The 21828-nt window shown below is 35.2% G+C and overlaps 1 protein-coding gene across 12 annotated transcripts in view; it reads right to left on the bottom strand.

Moving 5' to 3' along the window:
- NOL4 (nucleolar protein 4) overlaps positions 1-21828 on the bottom strand; it is a 390355-nt gene that overhangs the window by 156866 nt on the left and 211661 nt on the right. For all 12 annotated transcript variants that reach the window (XM_045378145.3, XM_074022191.1, XM_065533935.2 and 9 more), the window contains one exon: positions 20000-20283. In XM_045378145.3, the coding sequence (XP_045234080.1) occupies positions 20000-20283 (284 nt within the window). The remainder of the gene's footprint in view (positions 1-19999; positions 20284-21828) is intronic.

Raw genomic sequence — 21828 nt, 5'->3', positions numbered from 1 at the left:
TGCCTGGCTAATTGTTGAATATTTTTTAGTAGAGATGGGGTTTCACCATGTTGGGCTGGCTGGTCTTGAACTCCTGACCTCGTAATCCACCAGCCTCAGCCTCCCAAAGTGCTGGGATTACAGGCATGAGCCACCACGCCCAGCCTGACAACTTTTAATTGAAAATTTTTGCTTCTGAACCAGAACGTAATATATCAGCAGCATAGGAAGCCACTACCAAGTATTTGCAACTAAGACAAAAGATGAAAACTATTTGTAATTTCTAAGATGGAGGATATTTAATTATCATTCTGATGGGGAACATATCTCATCCAAGAAATCCAGGTTAGGTAGATAACAAATAGTCTTGTAGACTTGACCAATTGTTTGGCATTTATCCTGAGTGTCCATGAGGAGTGTAATTTCTAAGAGATAATGTGGCCCATACAGTCAACCTGCCCAGGAGCTGGCCAATTGCAGGCCTATAAAACACAACCTTCTCTTTGCAATTATTATAGATTGATTCAATGTCAGAATTTGCTTAAGTGTTATACTATACCACGATTCAACACTCTGTTAGGTATTCAGGATTCAACTATGAATTAAAAAAAAACTGTATTTGCCCTCAATTTATTTCATTCTAATTATCATAAAGTAAGGACATATAAGCCTATGTAGTTTTTATACTATTCTTTTCCTCCTATAGTTAATTCTTTATTTTCTACTAAACTGGCAAAGTTCTTGCTGAACATATCAGTCAGTTTCAGTCTTGGTAAGAAAGAATAGGAAGAGATTTGCAACTGTAATTGGATCAAGATCTCAATGTCCACATCATATTTTTGAGATCTGGTGATGTTCTCCCAAATTAAATCAAAGAATCCCAAAAGGTTAAAACTCTGGACAGTGTAAGCACTTGATAATGTCTGTTCCATCTCAAGAGAACAAAAATATCCATATTATTAATTATGGGCAAAGGTTATCTAAAATACCTCAGTGCCTGGAAACTTCTCTGCAGACAACATAAAATGCTAATTTCTATTTTCTCTACTCAGGAATACTGATAATGCTGTTATAACAAAGGAGTTATTAACATTCAACAATATGACTTTGAGAGAGATGGTGATTTCATACTGAATTATTTTCTAAAGGAATTATAAATGTGATTAGAGAAAATATAACAAAATAAAATGTTAACAGTTTAAACTCTGAAATGGTAGGTCCTCACAGAAAAACAAGAAAGTAAATCTTAAGGAATATGTTCCTATATTTTAGAAATTAGGACAATATATCTTAATGTACATCAACAATCTCACATAAGAGTGATTGTAATTCAGTTATTCCTAGTAACTATAAGATAGATGGTTCAGAAAGCATAATCATTTTTAGTATAGTAGGGTACAATTCAATACAACTTGTCTTAAGTGAATTCTTCCTAAATAGACTGAGAAGATTAGCATGCATTCCAAAGCACTAATTTTTTAGTGCTGCAAATAATGCAAACTACATTTCCTAATCTCGGACTGTAGATTTGTTCTACTAGGCAATTCCAAACTACATAATTGTCCTTACCTTTTATTCTTCCCATACCTACAGCATTAGCTAAGAACAATATTCCCTTTGTTATCTTTCAGGTAGTCTGATTTAGTAAACATCTGCTAGAAATTGTGCTAAATATTAATGTCTTAAAGACTTCATAGCCCTGACACAGTCTAAGTAATGGATAGAAGCATACCAGGTTCAACATGATGTGTGTGTGTGTGTGTGTGATGGCAAGGGCAGGGTAGAGGGGTGGGGCAGGATAAGGAAAGCAGACACAATGAACTTTCTAGGTAGAAGAAAAACTTGTTCAATGATGACATTTCATTTTTTTATTATTATTTTTATTTTTAGGCCTGTCAAGTGAAGCAATGGGAATGGACAAAGAATAAATAAATCTATAACTGTGTGTGATCAGTTAATTGTAAACACCACTGCACTCAGACCAGCCAAAGACAATAGTCCCTAAAGACTGGAACTTAGGTTTCACCATAGAGAGTGTTAAGTGCTAATACTGAAATTAATCATAATATTATACTTAGGTACTGAAGTGGGAAGAATAGAGGGGACTGTGAAGGCATGGACTAGGAGAGGCAATTATCTTCAAACTGGGTTTCACAGCAGCTTGGGACCAGTGCCATCCACACAGAAACCTACCTTAGTGATGTTGGAACCGAACTGTCAATTCCCTCCTGGGCAGGGGTCGCCGCGAAGGATTACCGACATGAGATTCACAGCAGAGAGTTATTTATTACTAGCGCGCTAGGGTCCCAAGCTTTAAGTTGGCCCTGGGACCCCGAGTGCTTGTTACAGGTTGTTTATATAGGCAAACACAAGTTCAAACACAGCTTAAGGCGCGAAATTCAAACAAAGCTTTAGGCGCGTGGTAATTGGGTCTAGCTATGGCCTGAGCAAGGTGTCTTGTTCTAATTGGTTAGAGCAGGACCTTATGAGGTTTTTTTCTTGGAGTTGCTGATTCCGGGAACTTCGAGGCAGGGTGGGACCCCCGGAATTGGCAGGGTGGGACCCCATGAGGTTGTTTCCCGGAATCGGCAAGGTGGGACCCTATCAGGGTGGGACCCTATCGAGGCAGGGTGGGACCGTATCCAGAGCCACCTGGTGTTAATTTTTTCTATATGAGGCCTAGTTTCTAAATTTTATGAGGCCTAGTTTTAGTGACTTGTAGTACCACTCATGCCAGAAACAAAGTCAACAAAATGCCTTGCCTAGATTATTTCAAAGGCATTTTAAATTGTCTCCTTGACTCCACCTTGGCTCATCCAGTTCTCAACAGGTTTAAAACTAAAATCTTATCATCACTACTCATAGTAGTGACAATGGTCAAATTTATAAGTATAATTTACAAGGACGTTTGAAATGTGGCCCTCTTTACTTTTTCATACTCATTTTTTTTTCCAGTAGCCCTCCCATTCTCCAAGCTCCTGCTGCTCTGATGTTGTTTCGGTTCCTTAAACATGCCATGCTTAGGCTTGTCTCCAAGTTTTGTTTCCACCCGGGGCTAGATCTTTAGCATAGAATGCAAACCTTCTTTCTTATCTAGCACCTACTCATTCTTTTGTTTCCTAATGAGATATTGTATCTTCTGGAGAAAAGGTCCTGACTCCCAAGACCCAAACCAGTATCTTTTCCTGCACTTTGACCATACCATGTCTTCTTGTTCCACCTCCAATGTCTTGCTAATGAACAGCACAACCCAACCAGATGAGAACCTCTGAGAAAAAGGAACCACCTCTATCTTCTTCACTCTGGTATTTCTAGGCAGCAACACAGCACTTGGCTCACAGGAGAGCCTTAATAAATATTTATTAAATGATAAAATGTAAACACTTTGTATCAAAAATGTACTATTCAACAAAAATCTCCAATCTAAATGTTAAATAAGAATTTGCAATACTCATAACAATTAAGTCCCCATTTACTTTCTCATTCATGAAAAAAGGCACCACATGATGACTTTGAATCATTGTGGATTCATGAAGGTTCCATTAAGGGCTCATGTTTTACTCCACTAAAATTGAAGTCTGAAGTGAGCATGATTTATATTTAAGATAAAAACCTGGGGTCATTTATTCCTGACGTAGGCATTCTTTAATTCTTTATATGAAACTTGTATGAGTAAACATTATCCCCATTTTTCATTTTTCAAAAAGAGGAGTGCCAGGAAAACCGGTTCAAGATCATTCTCTGTGTCCTTGTATAATAATTGTTTTGCAGGAGGTGCAGACATTATTTTACATTTTGTTTTTGTTACTTAACCATTTAGTTCAAAAATCTACCCTTTCTGTGAACTTCTTAAGAACAAACATTAAAGTATATGATTATCTTCTGGATTTTATTGATAGTTCCCAGTGTTCTGAAATTATTTTCATGTAAATATGCTGTCCAGTGAGTATCTTTATTATTGTATGTGTTTTATTATAATTATCTATGTAGTTGTCTCACTCAATAGATTGGGTTTTTACAGGGTAGCGACCGCATTTTGTTCATCTTTCCATCCTCAGTGCCCAGCATGATATGTGGCACACAGTACATCCTGAATAAATATTTGTTCAAAACGTGAAGTTTACCTTACCACTTTTGCAAATCTAACACTTTGATTATATTAAACACCTTAAGGAATTAGAAGAGCGTATTATTTAGCTTTCTAAAAATGCATATGCAACCACATATTTCCTGCTGCTGAAAATCTTTTTCTTATTAATTTTCCCTATAAGATAAAGTATAAGCCCTTCAGTATGCATATGAGACCCTCTTATTCTGACCTCTGCCTTATCTCCTCTCATTACTGCCTCACCTTTAGTCTGAGGATGCCCTAGTGCCCATCATTCTCATATACACTTCACACTCTCCTGTTATTCAGCAAGACTGTTTGGTTATCATTTGCTTCACTTACTGCCTCATAAACTAAAAATAAAATTCTAAGACCCTCAACTAACTAATAGATCCTCCCCCTGACCAAGGGCATTCCAAAGTTAGCCTGAAACCTAGTTCAGGACTTGAAGGGAAGTGGAGGGTCAGACATGCCTCATTATACCCTCCTCCCTTTGGAATTCAGGCACAGCTGACCAGCGTTAACATCAAAATACAGATTATTTAAGTCTGAAAAGAGACATTTATAATCTAGTCTCTTTGAAGTCTGTTACCTAGAGGCTTCATCTGTATAATAAAATACTTCCTCTCTACAATCCCTTATCTTAACTCAGACACTACTTTTTATTGATTCCAGGTCTTCAGATAACTCTTTCAATCAATTGCCAATCAGAAAATCTTTGAATCCACTTATGACCGGGAAACCACTCCTCTCCTCTTCCAGTTATTCCAGCTTTACAGGCCAAACCAGTGTCCATGTTACATGTTTTGATTGATGTCTTATGGCTTCCTAAAATGTATAAAACCAAGCTGCAGCCTGACCACTTTGGGCGCAAGTTCTCAGGTTTTCCCAAGGCTGTGCCATAGGCCATTGGTTACTCATATATGGCTCAAAATAAATCTTTTCAAATATTTTGCAGACTTTGATTCTTTTTGTCAACAGCATCATTTCATTGATTTATAGTTATAACACACATAATGACAGTGCCTTTTAATTTTGTCTTGGGACAACAGTAAACATTTTAAAGACTTTTGTTTTGTTTTGTTTTCATTTGATTTTCATCATAGTTACCATATCCTTAACATTTTACTCAGGGCTTAGCACATAATAAAGAGCAAACCTATGTTGATGATTACATAATTGATTTTTTGCAATAAAGATCATTCCCTAACGTTATGGGTGAATAAATTGAGTTAAAGAGAGATTAACTGTCTAAACCCACACACCCTAGTCAAATTCAAATTGCTTTATTCATTTTTCTGGCTGGAAACTATCTTTCTTTTAAAACCAAGGCAAGGTGACATTTTCAGGAAAATCTTCCCAGACCACCTCAAACTCACATCCCTATTCCTCCTCTCAATAAAATGAATCTTCCTCTTACATTCATGACTTACTTTCAATATTACTTTATTACACTTATCAGACTGTCATGTTGTAGCAAGTTTAATGTCTCCTTGTTTTTCTTGACGACTTGGGAGTGCGAACCTATGCTTTTTCCATTTCTGCATTTTCAGGGCTTATTTCCTATTTGGTGCTCAAACTGCTAAATTCAACTGAAAAGCTAATGTTGAGATATCATGTTAAAATATCTACTTTATCTTGTATTTTGTTTTAATCATACAGATTCTATAACCAAAATAATTTAAAAACTAATATAAATGCAATGAATCCTTATACAACATGTTTTTTTTCTTTTTCTGAAGAAAACATATATTGATTCATGCCTCAGTGCTTTGAGATTTGTCCTCCAGGGACATGCAATTCAATGGCCCATTTTGCTTTTCCATCTACTCTATCTTTCTCTGCATCCTTCAAAATGATCCTTGCAATCTTTTCATGTACTTTGGGACTGGATAAGCTGGATTCTTCCTGTTTTCTGGCTTTCTGCTTCATCTTGATCCTTCATCACTGTTTTCTCTTCTTTCATACATAACAGAAAGGCTCAGATCTTCTGACTGGCAACTTCCCTTATGGCATCCTGGTGACACTCTTCAGGTGGCCTCTATTTCTTTCTTTTCCAGGCCCATCCTCACTGTTGAGCTCACATTGCCAGCTATCAGCCAAAACTAATGATCCTCTAGCACTTGAAACTCCGTAAGCTCGAAACTGAGGCTGGCAATGCTCCTGCCCTGACAATGGCTCCAGGGCACAACGCCTGTCCCCTGGAGGATGATCTCCACCTTCTGTCTCTCGCATCCTCAAACCATTCAATGTAGTGCTGAGATGGCCTCCTGGCCAAGGCTGACACTCATTGCATCACTGTAATGCTTACATACTTTGATGATTCCCCATACTCAGGGATAAAAATCAAATAGCTTGCCAGGCCTAACCCTCTGGAAAGTGTCTCTCTTGACTTGCCTTCATGCAGCCCTCAGTCCTTCTGAACTCCATGGTTAATTTCTCCCAGATAACCTTGCTGCCTTCCTGCTTCTATGACTATTCTTTCTTTTTACTTCCTCAAATTTGTCTCATGAAAGCGATGCTTATAATTTGGGCCCATACAACATGCCTTCTTCCTTGAAGTCTTCACTTGTGTTTTCACAGAATATTTTTTGCACATAAAAACTGACTTTTTAAAAACTTTTTTAAAATTTTAGTTAATTCAATAACTGGTATTGCTCTTTCAGAAACAATTGTATAGCTCTCAGTCTTTAGTAGGGCACCATACTTATATAGAAACTGATGACTATTTGATAACTTGTACAATCCTGACCCAAAGATTGTTCCAAATAATACTAAATGTATTAAATTATTTCAGCATTCTAAGACATCTCTAAAGAGAAAATGTAATGGTTAATTTTATGTGTCAACTTGCTTAGGCTAAGGGATGCCCAGATAGCTGGTAAAACATTATTTCTGAGAGTGTCTGCAAGGGTGTTTCTGGAAGAGATCAGTATTTCAATTGGTAAACAGAGTAAAACAGCTCACCCTCACCAGTGTGGCTGGGGCATTAACCAATCTGCTGAGTACCCAGTCTACTAGCAGCAGACACCAATACTGAGCCCTAGATATGGCATCATCCCCTGGGGTAACCAGCCAGCTATCTGGTGACAGACTGATTCAATTAGACCTCTTCCATTACGGAAGGAACAATGTTTTGTCTTTACTGGAACAGAGACTTACTCTAGATATGAATTTTCCCTTCTTGCACACAACACTTCTGCCAAGCTACCATCCATGAACTTACAGAATGCATTATCTACCTAGGATTTCATATAGCAACGCTTCTAATCAAGGGACTTACTGTACAGTAAAATAATTGTGGCAATAGGCCTATCCTGATAGAATTCATTGGTCTTACTATGTTCCCTACCATCCTGAAACAGTTCATTAATAGAATGGTGGAATGGTCTTTGGAAGACTCAGTTACAGTGCCAGCTAGGTGTGAATAATACCTTGAAGGGCTGGGGCAAGGTTCTTCAGAGGCTACATATGCTTCAAATTAGCAATTAATGTATGATGCTGTGTCTTTGATAGCCAGGATTCATGAGTCCAGGAATCAAGGAGTAAAAATGGAGTGGCATCACTTATTATTACCACCAATGACAGACTAGAAAAAGTTTTGCTTCCTGTTGCCATAACTTTATGCTCTCCTGGTCTACAGGTCTTAGTTCCAGGGAGATAAATGCTTCCACCAGGAGACACAACAATGATTCCATTAAGCTGGAAGTCAAAACTACCACCCAGCCACTTTGAGCCTCTCATGACTCTGAATCAATAGGATAAGAAGGGAATTGCTATGCTGGCTGGGGTTATTGGTCCAGGCTACCATGAAGACATTTGAGTACTACTTCACAGTGGGAATGAGGAAGTGTATGTTTGGAATACAGGAGATCCATTAGGGCATTACTTAGTGTTACCAGGTCCTGTGATATAAGGTCAATTAAAAATTACAATAACCCAATCCAAAAAAGCCTACTAATAACCCATACTCTTTGAGAAAAAAGACTGGGTTTAATCTAAAATTAAGAACCATGACTAGCTGAGGAGCTTGCTGAAGGAAAATGGAATACAGAATGGGTAATAGAAGAAGGTATAAATACCAGCCATCAATACAAGACTACATACTGGCTATAAGAAAATAATTGTCAGGAGAGTTTCCCCCCTAATTTGTTATGAAACATTTTTATGTGTATATATTCATATATTAAGCAAATATCTTTGTTTTCTTTCCTGTCTTATTCCCTTCACAAATAACTATGTATTGACTTTATATTAGGGTATTTAAGTATTGTTAATTTTATATCATAGTATTTAAACTACTGCATATCAGAAGAATGAACATCCCACATGGATTTCACCTCTTCTTATGGGTAAGGCATTAGTTTGCTTTCTGTTATATGTAATATAGTTGTATCATGTTAGGCAGAATTATCTCCTTGTTATTTTCTTTATTTGGAGATTAAGTATGGTTTAAGAAGATGCACATGGGTGCCGAGTTACTAAGCAGGGGACTTGTGATGGTTAATTTTCTGTGTCAACTAGACTGCACTATGGAGTGTTGAGATAGCTGGTAAACATTATTTCTGGGTATGTCTGTGAAGATGTTTCTGGAAGAGATTAGGATTTGAATTGGTAAACTGGGCAAAGAAGAATGTGACCTTCACCAATGTGAGTGGGCATCATCCAATCTGTTGAGGGCCCAAATAGAACAAAGAGGTGGAGAAAGGACAAGTACACTCCATTTTTGAGCTGCAACATTCATCTTCTCTTGCCCTCAGACACTAGCACTCTTGGGTTTGGGATCTTCTAGCTCAGATTTGGACATACACCATTGGCTCCCATGGTTATCAGACCTTCAGGCTTACACTGGACCTATACCAGGGCTTTCCTGGGCCCCAGCTGGCTGACAGCAGATCATCAAATTTCTTAGCCTCCACAGTTGTGTGAGCCAATCCTTCAAAATATATAACTTTCTTTATATCTATCTATCTATCTATCTATCTATCTATCTATCCATCCATCCATCCTATTGGTTCTATTTGCCTGGAGAATCCTGAATAATACAGAAGACTAACACCAGTGATAATATCTTAGTTAATGAAAAATGTAAAAACAAACATTACAGGTTAATTTTGACTTTAAAATATTTGTCTCATAAACGAAAATGTAATTGATAAAAAATACTTAATTATTTTACATGAAGTTTGCACATTGTGATTTGAGAATCGCAGTGCAAAGCTCACAAGGCCTCAAATATCTCCTTTATCAGCCAACTATGATGCAATCCTCCTTAATCACAATAATAGAAATTTATTTCATTTGATTCACTGTTTTTGGTGAAATATTCAAAAGGGAAAATATGCATGAGAGAGGTAAAATTGCTTACACATTGCCTGAAAGAGAAAAGACTCATATTCCAAATTAAGGCTAAAGTCAGCTGCATAGCTGGGAGTTCAGGGAAGCCAAATGGCAATGAGAAGAAATTACCAGAATGAAAAAGTGTATGGGATAAGATCAATACAACATATTCCCATGTCACTGCATTTTGTTTAACAAACATTTGACAGGGAACAAGCTTCACGCATGCAAATCACTTTAGTGTGTGACCTTACAACCCAAAACCCTGCCATCTTGCACTCATGGATCTTCCCCTCTAGAAGTTCAGAAAATATATATATATATTTTTTTTCTAGTTGAGGTAGTGATGAGGAGAGGAGGTATGAAGAAAGTAACAGTTTAATTGGATAGATTCCAATGGGGTCAGGAAAGATATTAACGAGCAGAGATAAGACATCCTGGAATCTATTTTATGAGTGCATGTTACTCACCGAAACAGGATCAAGAAAGCCTATAAAATGCCTCTGGGAATGTGTATATTCCAGATTTCTGGATAATAAGTGTAACTAAAAGGAAATAAGGAAGAAGGGACAAAAGAAGAAAAGAAAACTAGTTTTTACTAGCTTAAATAAATCATTGTGCTTCTTCAAGTTGCCAATCTCAGTGAGAATTTTTTAGGCTATTAAAAACAGGTATTAAACTTCCAAATGAATATTAACGAATGGAAGACATTTTTGCAAGGTTCAGCTAGACCTTAACTTCTAGAGCCAATAACAACCACTGCAACAACTTCATTTATTGTAAAAAATGCACACCATCTTATTTAATCTTGATAATTGCCTATAGGTTAAGATTATCACCATTTTATTGATGAACTGTCCAGGCTCAAAAGATAGAGACTTGTTCAAAGTCACAGAGCTGATAAGTGTGCTTCCTGATCAGGAAATAATTATGAACCACAAACTAGTAGCTGGGGGGTCTCAGAATCAGATCAAGTTTGCAGCTGCTCATTTCTACACCATGATCGCTTAACATTGTAGTGGTTAAAAGGTGGGTTAAATTATTTGGAATTTAAATCCAAATTTTAGAAATTCTTAGTATAATCATATATATAACTTCTTTGAATCTTGTTTTTCAATCTGTAAAAATGAGAAAACTAACAGAGCCTAATTCCATTGGATCACAGTGAGAATTACTAAGTTAGTTATTAGAATAATCCTGGCACATAGTATACAAGTACTCAATATATACTATCTTTCACTTTTCCTTGGGACCGAGTTTACGACTTGGCTATTTTTTTTTAACCTTGTCATCTGAATTATCCTCTTGACCCCAGCTAACTCTAAGTTCGCCATTTTAAAAGTATTAAAAAGCACACCATATTTTTGTACCCATTAACCATCTACACTTCCCCCCTCTCCCCATTGCTCTTCTCACCCTCTGGTAACCATCATTCTATATTCTATCTCCATGATTTCAAACGTTTTCATTTTTGGCTTCTACATATGAGTGAAAACATGCAAAATTTGTCTTTATGTGCTTGGCTTATTTCACTTAACACAGTGTCCTTCAGTTCCATCCATGTTGTTACAAATGACAGGATTTCATTATTTTTATGGCTGAATAATATTCCATTGTGTATACATAATACATTTTTAATCCACTGATAGACACTTAGGTTGATTCCAGATCTTAGCAATTGTGAATAGTGCTGCAATAAATATGAGTGTACAGATAGCTCTTTGATATACCAATTTCCTTTAGAAATATACCTATAACATACAATTTATAAAAATACAATTTATAACTAACCAGATTATTTATAAATGCATGGCAGTGGGGTTGCTGAATTATAGGCTAGCTCTATTTTTAGTTTTTTTGAGCAACCTCCATATTGTTCTCCATAGTGGTTGTATTAATTTACTTTACCACCAATAGTATATGAGGGTTCTCTTTTCTCCATATCCTTGCCAGTATTCATTATTGCCTGTCTGTTGGAGAAAAGCCATTTTAACTGGGGTGAGATCACATCTCGTAGTAGATTTGATTTGCATTTCTTTGATGATAAATGAGGTTGAGCTTTTTTTCATATACCTGTTAGCCATTTATACCTCTTCATTTGGGAGATGTCTATTCAGACCTTTTGCCTATTGTTTAAATTGTATTATTATATTTTTTCTATCAAATCGCTTGAATTTCTTGTATATTTTGGTTATTAATCCCTTGTCAGATGGGTAGTTTGCAAAAAATATAGTTAGAAGAATGAATAAGATTAAGATCTAGTACCTTATAGCACAACAGGGTGGCTACAGTCAACAATATTTTATTATATATTTTAAAATAACTCAAATAGTGAAATTGGAATATTACTAACACAAATAAATAAATGTTTGAGGTGATGGATACTCCAATTATACTGATGTGATTATTACACATCATATGCATGTATGAGACCATCACATATACCTCATGAATATATATGCCTATTATGTACCCATAATCAACATTTTTTAATAAAAAATAAAATACATACTAATAAGAAGGCTACAGATAATTATTTTATGGTGCATAATGTAAGGCTCATCTAATAATGAAAATGTAAACTAGCATATTGAAACAAATTAGAATATGTAACTCTATGAGTCTAGTATTAATTTTTCTTCTTTTATTCTTTCTCCAAATTTGGGTCAATATTGAATATTTTAAGAAGTCCTGGTAATAGCAATTATCTTGAGACATATATAAATCACTTCTGAGTATTTAAAATACAGTTCTTTGTCTTAGAGATTCTCCACTATTCTCAAGACATCTACAGACTGGAATGATATTTTAAGCATTTGACCTTATTCTTAATGCTAGAACTCAAGAGGAAAAAGATAAGCACACACACACATAAGCAAAGAAACAAAAAACAAAAAACAGAAAGCCCACAAACAAATAAACAAAAATTAAACACAAAAATATACAAAATAGACAATTTCTTTTTGAGGTATTGATGAACCATCAAATAAAGATAAGCATAATGACGGGTCAATTTTGTTTTGTATTTTGGTCAAAAATACAATTTATAACTAACCAGATTATTTATGAATACAAGGCATCAGTGGCTGGAGGGCTAGTTACGACTTTATACTGACCCATATGAACTATTATATGCCTAAAAGAAATTCAAAATGCACATTTCACTGAACGTGCAGAATTAAAATCAACTTCACCTTGCACATTTCAAGGCATAAATTATAGAAGCCCCTCACCTTCTTCATTTTCCTGAGATATAAAATGTGAAATGAACCAACACGGACTGGAACATGCATAGTAGGCAGAGGCACTTGTAATTAATGGCCCTGTTCTTCATCTTCCTGTAATAACATGTAGAGAATATGAGCATATGCAATGGCAAACATGGTAGCATAATGACTCAAAAGGACACTGATTTGGGTGTTAGGTCATTTTGGGTGGGTCTCAATTTCTTCATCTGTAAAATGAAGTGGTTCTTGATTTTAAAACTGTATTATTTTATAATACAGTTGATTTTACAATCCCTAGTAATGTGGGTATTTATTCATAAAAACCTTGTAGACATTTAAATTTAGATTGCAATATGGCACATACTACAAAGCTATTAACCTTATTATATCCTTCTTGTGCATCATTTTATTTTCTAAAAACTACTAAGAACATAAGAAAAAAAATGTATCCAGTAATGAGCAGAACTGAAGAATATGTGATCTTTAAGTATGGAATATACTATTTATATGCGTGTTTATATGCAAAATACATAGGTTTATATATGTATATAATATGAAGATGCTATTTTAAATTGTTATTTAATAAAATACAAGCTCAAAATTTACCCTAGAGCTGTTAAAAGAACCACTTTCATTCAATTACACATTCATTTACATTTATGAACCAAAGCAATAAATGGATACTTTGAAGACATACTTAGTTTTATGATAGAGGCATCTGTTACATTCTTTTCATGGTATAAAGTAACTCAAATATCAAAAGCAAAATATTTGAAATAAGAAAATAAGAAATGCTACTGCAAGCATTTGCTATTTATCAAAAAGCTATCCACTGATTGTATTAGATACTATTCCTTTCTGTACAGCTTGCCTGTCATAGTCACCATGTGATGCACAGAGATGACTGGTCTCACACAGCATCAGCAGGTGTGGGTGTAGTGAAAATTACATGGGCTGCAGAGGCAGGTAACCTGGGTTAAATACCAGGTTTTATCACTTACCTGATTGTATTAATTATGTCACTGGAATTACTTACATGGCACTAGATTTTATTTCCTTTTGTTTAAATAAAGCTAATAACTGTATTTGCTCTTCTTACATTGGGTTGCTTTGAGTTATGAATAAGAAAGCATTATACAATATTCATAATTACTACAGTTGATACAGTATCCCAATATCAAAACTGATACATCCTTTATCCTGTGGCTAAAGTTTCTTTTATACTCTCCACCACCTATCTAATCAAACACCCAATTCTGTTCATTTAACTTTCTATGTATTTCTTAAATTTATGCCCTCCTCTCCATTCCAACTACCACCTTACTAAGGCAAGTCTTATTCTCTGTTAGCAGACTTCTCCCTTCTTATGCCATCTAAAGCCATCTTGTAAAACAGATGCCAGAATTTTTCTACCCCAAAAAACAATCCGAACACACTATTTTCCTATCCTATACCCTTAAGTGATTCCTTGTCAACTAAAGAGTAAAATCCAAGCTTCAAAAGGGTATTCAAAATCTTCCCTAGTCTGGCACTCTAGTCTCCAGACTTAACTCATCACTTCCATCCTCAGCATTTCTAGTCCTTACCTTAATGCTCTGTTCATCAATGTTCGTCTGTTTGGAATTCCCTATTGCTAAGTGGCCATCTCCTATTTAACCAATAAGAATTAACTCAGGAACTTTCCAAGGCATAGTTAGTAAGCCTAGAGGAGACTCTCACACACAAATCAATTTCCGTATTATAATACACTCATTTATATGTCTGCTTTTTCTGGCCAAAATGTGAATTCTTAATGATAGAGACTTTTTTTTTCCTTTGTCCTTCTAGCACTCAGGAGAGTGTCTCACACATATTAAGCACATTTCCTATTGTTGTTTCTACCCTGAATAAGAACACACACTGTTGTTTCTACTCTAAACAACACCTGGGCCAAATAAATGCATAACACCTAAAAGCCAGACATTAAAAATCATTAAATTGAAACAATAATGAGAAGGAATATCCATATAACAAAGACAAAGATATTACAGAAGTCAATTCATCACTCTTAGTTTGTAAAAGACAATTTCATTACATTTGATTTTTTTAAAGAGATATTTTGAAGCACGTGTTGCTTCCATTAATCATATTTAAATGAAATTAAATATTGCAAATATTAATGTTAGTTACCATTAATATTTTATAAACTAACTGAATGGTAGTATCAATTTTGGTAAAAAATTAAAGATTAATTGAAAAAAGTTACATGAAACACACTGGACAAAATAAAATATTACTAAATAAAGTGAAGATTTAGGGGTCTTGGGAACTGAGCTAAAATCCAAATATGCAGTAACCACAGTTGCACATAAACTGTTCAACAATAATCACTTGCCTACTGCAGTCCTTATTGGAAACATTCTTTGGGGAAATTGCTTCAGAATATTTAACCATGTAAAGTAAAATGCAGCTGGGTTATAAACATTAAAAGATAAATAGAAAACAAAAAATTAAAAAGCCAATAATACAGTTTTTTAAAGTATTCACTGCCATTAGGATTCCAGTTGTATTTCTATTCTCATTGATTAATAATTTAAAACATCTATACCTAGATTGGTGTTTAGCCTTTCATTTTCTATATAGCTAATCCCTTAACACTTCCTCATGGGTCTCATTTTCCAAGCTCTTTATCATCATTTCAATTCTCTTTGGAGCTCTAATGTTATTAGTTGTCCTTTTAAAATGCGGCCAACAGCAAGTAGAAAATAAATATCACCTAACTTCATTCAGTGCAATATATTTAGTCCTTAGATTAGTTAATGTGATTCCCTGCTAGTCTAGTGAGTGAATTTGCATAATAAGAAGTAATCAGTAAATGACATAGTCCAACTCAACTATTCGTTTTAAGCACTTGTATTCACTGTTCAATTTTTCAATGCTTTATAATCATTTTTGTTTGATTTTATTCACAGTAAAATTGTGAAACAGGTCAACATTAAACTCACTGGAATCTAAGCTTTTCACATATTCTATATAATTAAGCTTTTATAGCCCTCAAAGGAAGAAGAAATGTATAGTAGTGTCACTTCAAAAGGTCACACAGAAGTGATGGAACGATCCTGAGGACTACAAAAGATCGCACAGATTGAACAGAACTTTATTATGAAGTTCACTTCATAGCCTTGGGGTGAAGCAAGTATTGATCCAGATGCATGAACCCTAGAGCACTCTACATTTGGATTAAGATTGCAGGAAGAATCTCTAAAGAGAAATTCCAGACACACTCTCCTTCGCAATTCAAATGATTCCACTTTCCTATCTCAGCCTCTATAACTGTCTTCAATCAAATTGCCCACTAATTATGTTAGTGTTTCTTCTGCCATGTGTTTTGAATCCACCTCTGAGCACTAACTCTCCTAAGCAATGTTCAGGTTCAGGCCTACGTCACTTCATCTAAGGATTGCTTAGTTTAATAATTTATATCAATGTTGAAACGCTCCATATTTTGCCTTCTAAAACATCCCCTTCTTATCCAGTTGCTTTCATTTTCTCCTTGAGTATTTGTTTCTCTACAAATTCCTTTTATATCACTTGTTCCTAATGGGTTGATATTCTGCAAGATGACATATTTCGACTCTCTCCTCATTCTATGCTCTCCCAAGGTGATCTTATCAACCACCACAGCTTCAAGCACCACTTTTGTTCTGAAATCTTTAAAACGTCTCTCTCTCCATCCTGTACCTTTCTTCAGAGCTGACACATGTCCCCTGAATGCCTATTAAATATGTCCAATGGACACTGCAGGTGCGTCATACACTTTACATGTGAAAACCTGCTTCTTCAAATGTTTCTCATTCTGGATCTTAGTAAATGGATTCATCATCCACTTAGGCAAGAAAGCCAAAAATCTTGGAGTCATTCTAGAATGTTCCTCTATACTTTGCTTTCCACATTCAATAAACCTTTGTATATTTCCTCAAAGTATTGAGAAACATCTATGGACAAGATAGTAAGCCAGGTGTGAGGCATACTGCAGCGGACAAGGTAAACATCATTTTTATATTCACAGAATGTTCACACTAATGGGATATAGAAAGGTAAATATAATACTCATATTGCAGGCTATGTGAATGGCACGCCCAGGAGTTTGGCAATATATGAATACAACCTATGGAGGTTAGATAGTTAGTCCTGCAAATACAATGTCAAAAGAACAAAAATAACATGTTCAGTAATTTTTTGTACTACATATCTGCTTTTCCTTCTCATTGTCAGTTATTTGATTCCAACTGTCAGTATTTTCCTCTTGGACTGCCACAATAGCTCTCTAACCAGCATTCTCTCATTACTTTTTTCTATTCCCTATCCTATTCATTCACCAAAACATTGCCAGAATATTTTTTATAAAATGTCAAGCTGACCATGAGCTTTCTAAAATTCTAAGCTGACCACTAAGCTCTTTCTATTAGACAATCCAAAGTCCTTAAAATGGCCTACATTTATTGGTGGAGCCACTTGATACTTCATCACTTCACACATGTTCTCTGCTGCAGCCATGCTAAGCTCCTTGCAAATACCCATGCCAGGTATGCTCGCTCACAGCTCTGTCCGTTAAAACATGCTTACCCCTCTCCCATACATAATCAGAATAACTCCTACTTGCCATTCCACACTCACCTCTGACATCAATCTCTCTTTAGAGTTTTCCTTAAGAATCATTATAGTCTCTTGGCACCCTTCCTCTGTTCTTTCATTTCACCCTCCTGACCATATGTCCCTCATCACTTACAGAATGAGACTGTAACCACAAGTTTGTCCCCCCGCTAGACTATGAGCTTTTAAACAGCAGGAATCTTGCTCTTCTCGTTTACATATTTTTGCTTCTTACAACAGTGACTTGCGTGTAGGAATCCTTTAGTAAATATTTAGAGAACAAATTAATTGGTGGCAACTAGTTTATCCTGCATAAGGATGTCATGTTCTTCCTCAATGCCACGAGGAAGTGATAAAATCATACTGAGGTCAGAATGGACAATGATTCCCTAGCCTGAGAATAAGTCATCTTCCCTATCTGCATTCCAGGCCCTTCACAGTGTCTAGCAAGAGACCCTTTCTGAAAGAAATAAAATGGTAATCTTGTATTTCCTTCAAAGTTCAAGGCTCAGTTCCTCTAGGAGGTCTATTTTGACTATTACTTGAAATAGTATTTTCTTACTTAAACTCTTACTGTTTTAATATGAGGATAAGTATTGCCTGTGCTTGTTCTAAGAAACTTTTCTATGTATATGTATCCTCTTTCTCAAAATTATGTATCAAGAGCCTTGTGAATAAAGACTTTTATTTCTGTGAGTTGTCTCTGCTACCTACTCCATTGCTGCAAGTATGCCAAGTATTTTTAATTGCATAAATTTAAGATGTACAACACGATGTTTTGATATACCTGTCCATAGTTAAATGATTACTCCAGGTAAGCAACTTAACACAGCCATCACTTCCATGTGGTAAGAACATCTAAAATGTACTTTCAGCAAATTTTCAATAGATGATACGATATTATTAACTCTAGTTCTCCTGCTGTTTATTATATCTCTAGATGTATTTGTCCTTCATAGGTGATAAGTATTTACTATGTTAAATTTGAAGAAAATAATAAAAACAATCTCTCTTGATTCTTTTCCCAATGTGCTCCGAATCAAAACTTCCCTCACAAATTTAACTATTTTCTATCTTCATCTTATTTGATTTCTCGACATTGTCCATGAGAGCTGCCTACACTCTCCTTGAAAGGTGGACTTTGCTTAGCTTTCATACATTACACCTTTCTGATTTTTCTTCTGCATCTTTGGCTATTCCTCAGTTGGCTGTGGGAAGTATTCTTCATTTACTAAACCATAAAATATTAAGTGCATCAGGGGTATCTTCTTCTCCTCTAGGCTTGTTTATCATCTTAACCCTCACGAGCAGCCCAAACCATCTGTGCTTCTCAACTCCATTGTAATAGAGGCAGAAAGGTCACTTCATTCTGTTTAATATGTGCAATAATATGTTTTAATAAGCATCGTTCTCAGAGTAATACTGAATAAGGGAATAAGAAAAAGAAGAGCAAACCATCCAATAATTTTAGAAAAAAATTTAATAGACACATAGCATAGAAAGGACATTTCACGATTATTTAAACTTCATAAAGATAGGTTTATGTGGAGGGCAGGGAAACTTAGGAGTTATTTTGTTCTGTAAAATGTAACACAGTGCACAGTGAATCAGATCATGTTAGCAAATATAAAATCATTTGCGTGTATGTAATTTAGCTTTAAACCACTGAGGAAGATATTTGAACATTTGCCACAGAAAAAGTTGTAGCAGCCTCCCTCAGGCAGGAGTGCTTAAGTGTCTGCTAATGTCTAGTGACTTGCTTAAAAGAGGATAAAACAACACACCCCCAGGCAAGCAAGAAGATTTAAATAGAACCAATTTAGGAAGCATAGTGCCTTAGCAAATTCAGAAATTAATCCAGATTAAGACATTTTGCTTTAAGGATCTATGTCAAAAAACAAGTTCTACAACTCTGACTTAGAGGTAAGGGCTGGGGAAGGCACTCAAAAGGTATTTTCCATAAAAACCCTCATGTGTTCCAAAGTACACCTTCAAAAATCATAGAGCAAAGTCACCAGCATGTGTTATCTCAAACTAGCAGAAGTTTAAGCTTAATTTTAAAAAAAGTCAGCTGGGAATGGGAGAGGATTGTAATTTATTCTAATATTAATATAAAGAATCTAAACATTTAGGTATGTCTGAAATATGTTTTTGTCTTTTGTATGATATAACTTATGATAAATCATTTCTTAAAATAATTATTTAACCCACAAACATCATCCAGAAGTCTCACACTTAACAGTTTTTTAGTGTCCACAAAGATAATTACTGATCAAAGTCCCCAGGTCTCTAAAGCAAACTGAAGAATTTAATTGAAACTTTATGTACACCTATCCATCTAGGAGAAACTAGATAGTGATCCTTTTATAGTAAAAAATTGTGTACTGAGACTGAAACTGTCACATCTGAGCTGAACAAATTCCCAGAAAGATTCATACAAATAGATTATATATATGAGAAACATTAACTCAAGTGATTCTCCATATCAAAAAAACCCACAGCTTTGAGACATGATTCATTTTGCTCACTATTATTCCTGAAATCATACGTTATAAACACACAATATGCTTGGTCATAAGTTTCTTGGTATCCTCTTATTGGATTTGTTTATAATATTTTTATTAACAATAACGTTTATCTCCTATATGCATAGGTATTTTCTGTGACCTTCATGACCGACTCAAAAATTCTGGAAATTGTAATGTGACCATACCTTGCTTCCATTTTCTCTCGCCTCTCGTTCCATCTTGAGGTCAGAAATTAGAAGATTCTTATATTTGTTTTTCCCATTACTGTTGTGATCATCTATTCTGTATTCCGAAGTTAGCTGCGCAGAGAGGGGACTGTCACTCAGGTTCAGTGGCTGTTCATCTTGCTCCAGCCCAGTTTTGCCATCACTGTTGGAGTCTCCCATCTCCCTGCTGTGTGTTCCCCCTGAAGCAATTGAACTCTGCCCCAGAGTCTCATTGCCATTAAAGCTCTCTGCAGCAGAATCATCTGTTGGAAAGGAAAAGTTATATTTTGATTTTAATTAATATTCTATTCAGATTCTACTTCAACTAGCATTTATTGAGCTCCCATTATGTGAATGGCATTTTACATATAATATGTAATTCATCCTCAGCAATAAGCTTGTAAACAGTTATTGTTATTTTTAATCTAGTAGGCACATGATAAGGTTTGAATGTTTTGTCCTCTCTAAATCTCACATTAAAATGTGACCTCCAGTGTCCATAGTGGGGTCTAGCGGCAGGTGTTTGGGTCATGAGGGTGAATTTTTCATGAATGGCTTTGTGCCATTACCATGGTAATGAGTGAGTTCTTGCTCTGGGAGTTCATAGGAAAGATAGTTGTTTAAAAGAGCTAGCACCTCTTCTCTCTCTCTCTTGCTCCCTCTGTCACCATGAGACAAACTGGCTCCCCTTCATCTTCCTCCATGACTGTAAGCTTCCAGAAGCCATCACCAGAAGTAGATGCCGGCACTATGCTTCATGTACAGACTGCAGAGCTGTAAGCCAAATAATCCTTTTTTCTTTATAAATTACCCAGTCTCAGGTATTCCTTTATAGCAATGCAAATGGGCTAACACAGCACATTTAGGCACAAGAAGTGAAATAAAATAATAAGAAGAAAACAGAATTGAGAGAACAATTTAATCTCAAATGCAATCTCAAAGGAAAAAAAAAAACAAAGAGAATTAAATAACTACCAATTATTTTGCAAATAGCTTTTGTTTTTCCAGAGAGAATATCTAGATTTGGTAAACATTCTCTGATAAAAAGCATCATTTATCCTACTCGTGAGAATGTGCATCAGTAAAAGCTGAATGAGTGTTTAATATGCATCTAAAGCATTAAAAGTGCTCATAAACTTTGTTCCACTCATTACACTTCTGGGAGTTTAACACCTAAGAAGTTTAATCAGTGTGTGTATCTTTTTGTAGGTAAACATTCATACCAGTGTTGTTCATAATGGCAAAAAATTAGAAATGACCTAAATTACCACAAATAGATTATTTAAATAAATGTTGAAATTGTTAGAATACTATGTAATTATTAAATATTCTATTTTAAGATATGGGGATGTGAGTCATGAAGTACTAAATAGAAAAATCTAGCTACAAAAGAGTGTGATTGGTATGATCCCAATTTCGTAAAAAGAAAACACATAGACAAAGATTACATGAAATAACATTCTATTTTTCTTAATTAATTTTATCTTATATAACAATTTGCTACTGATTTTCAAAAATTATGATGGAAAAGGTATTAATATGTTTCCTTTAGTTAAAAGCTATTAGTGAAATCATATAAATATGGGTGAGCAAAAGAAATATTATTCAATACTTGTGATTTTTAATTTTCTGAATATTATCAAGTATGCTTTTTGGAGGGGTGTAATGAAATAGTTAATGCTTTCTGATCAATTACATTCATGGGAATTATATTAAATTCTGAAAGAGTAATATAACTCACAGGTTCACTCATTTATTCACTAACATTTGTTAAGTGCTTACTCTGACCAATATGGGGTTAAGTTTTT

The sequence above is a fragment of the Macaca fascicularis genome, chromosome 18 (assembly GCF_037993035.2).
Source record: "Macaca fascicularis isolate 582-1 chromosome 18, T2T-MFA8v1.1".
Taxonomy (NCBI): Eukaryota; Metazoa; Chordata; class Mammalia; order Primates; family Cercopithecidae; genus Macaca; species Macaca fascicularis.
The sequence above is the reverse complement of the archived record's forward strand: the minus strand, read 5'-3'. Positions and strand labels throughout refer to the sequence as shown.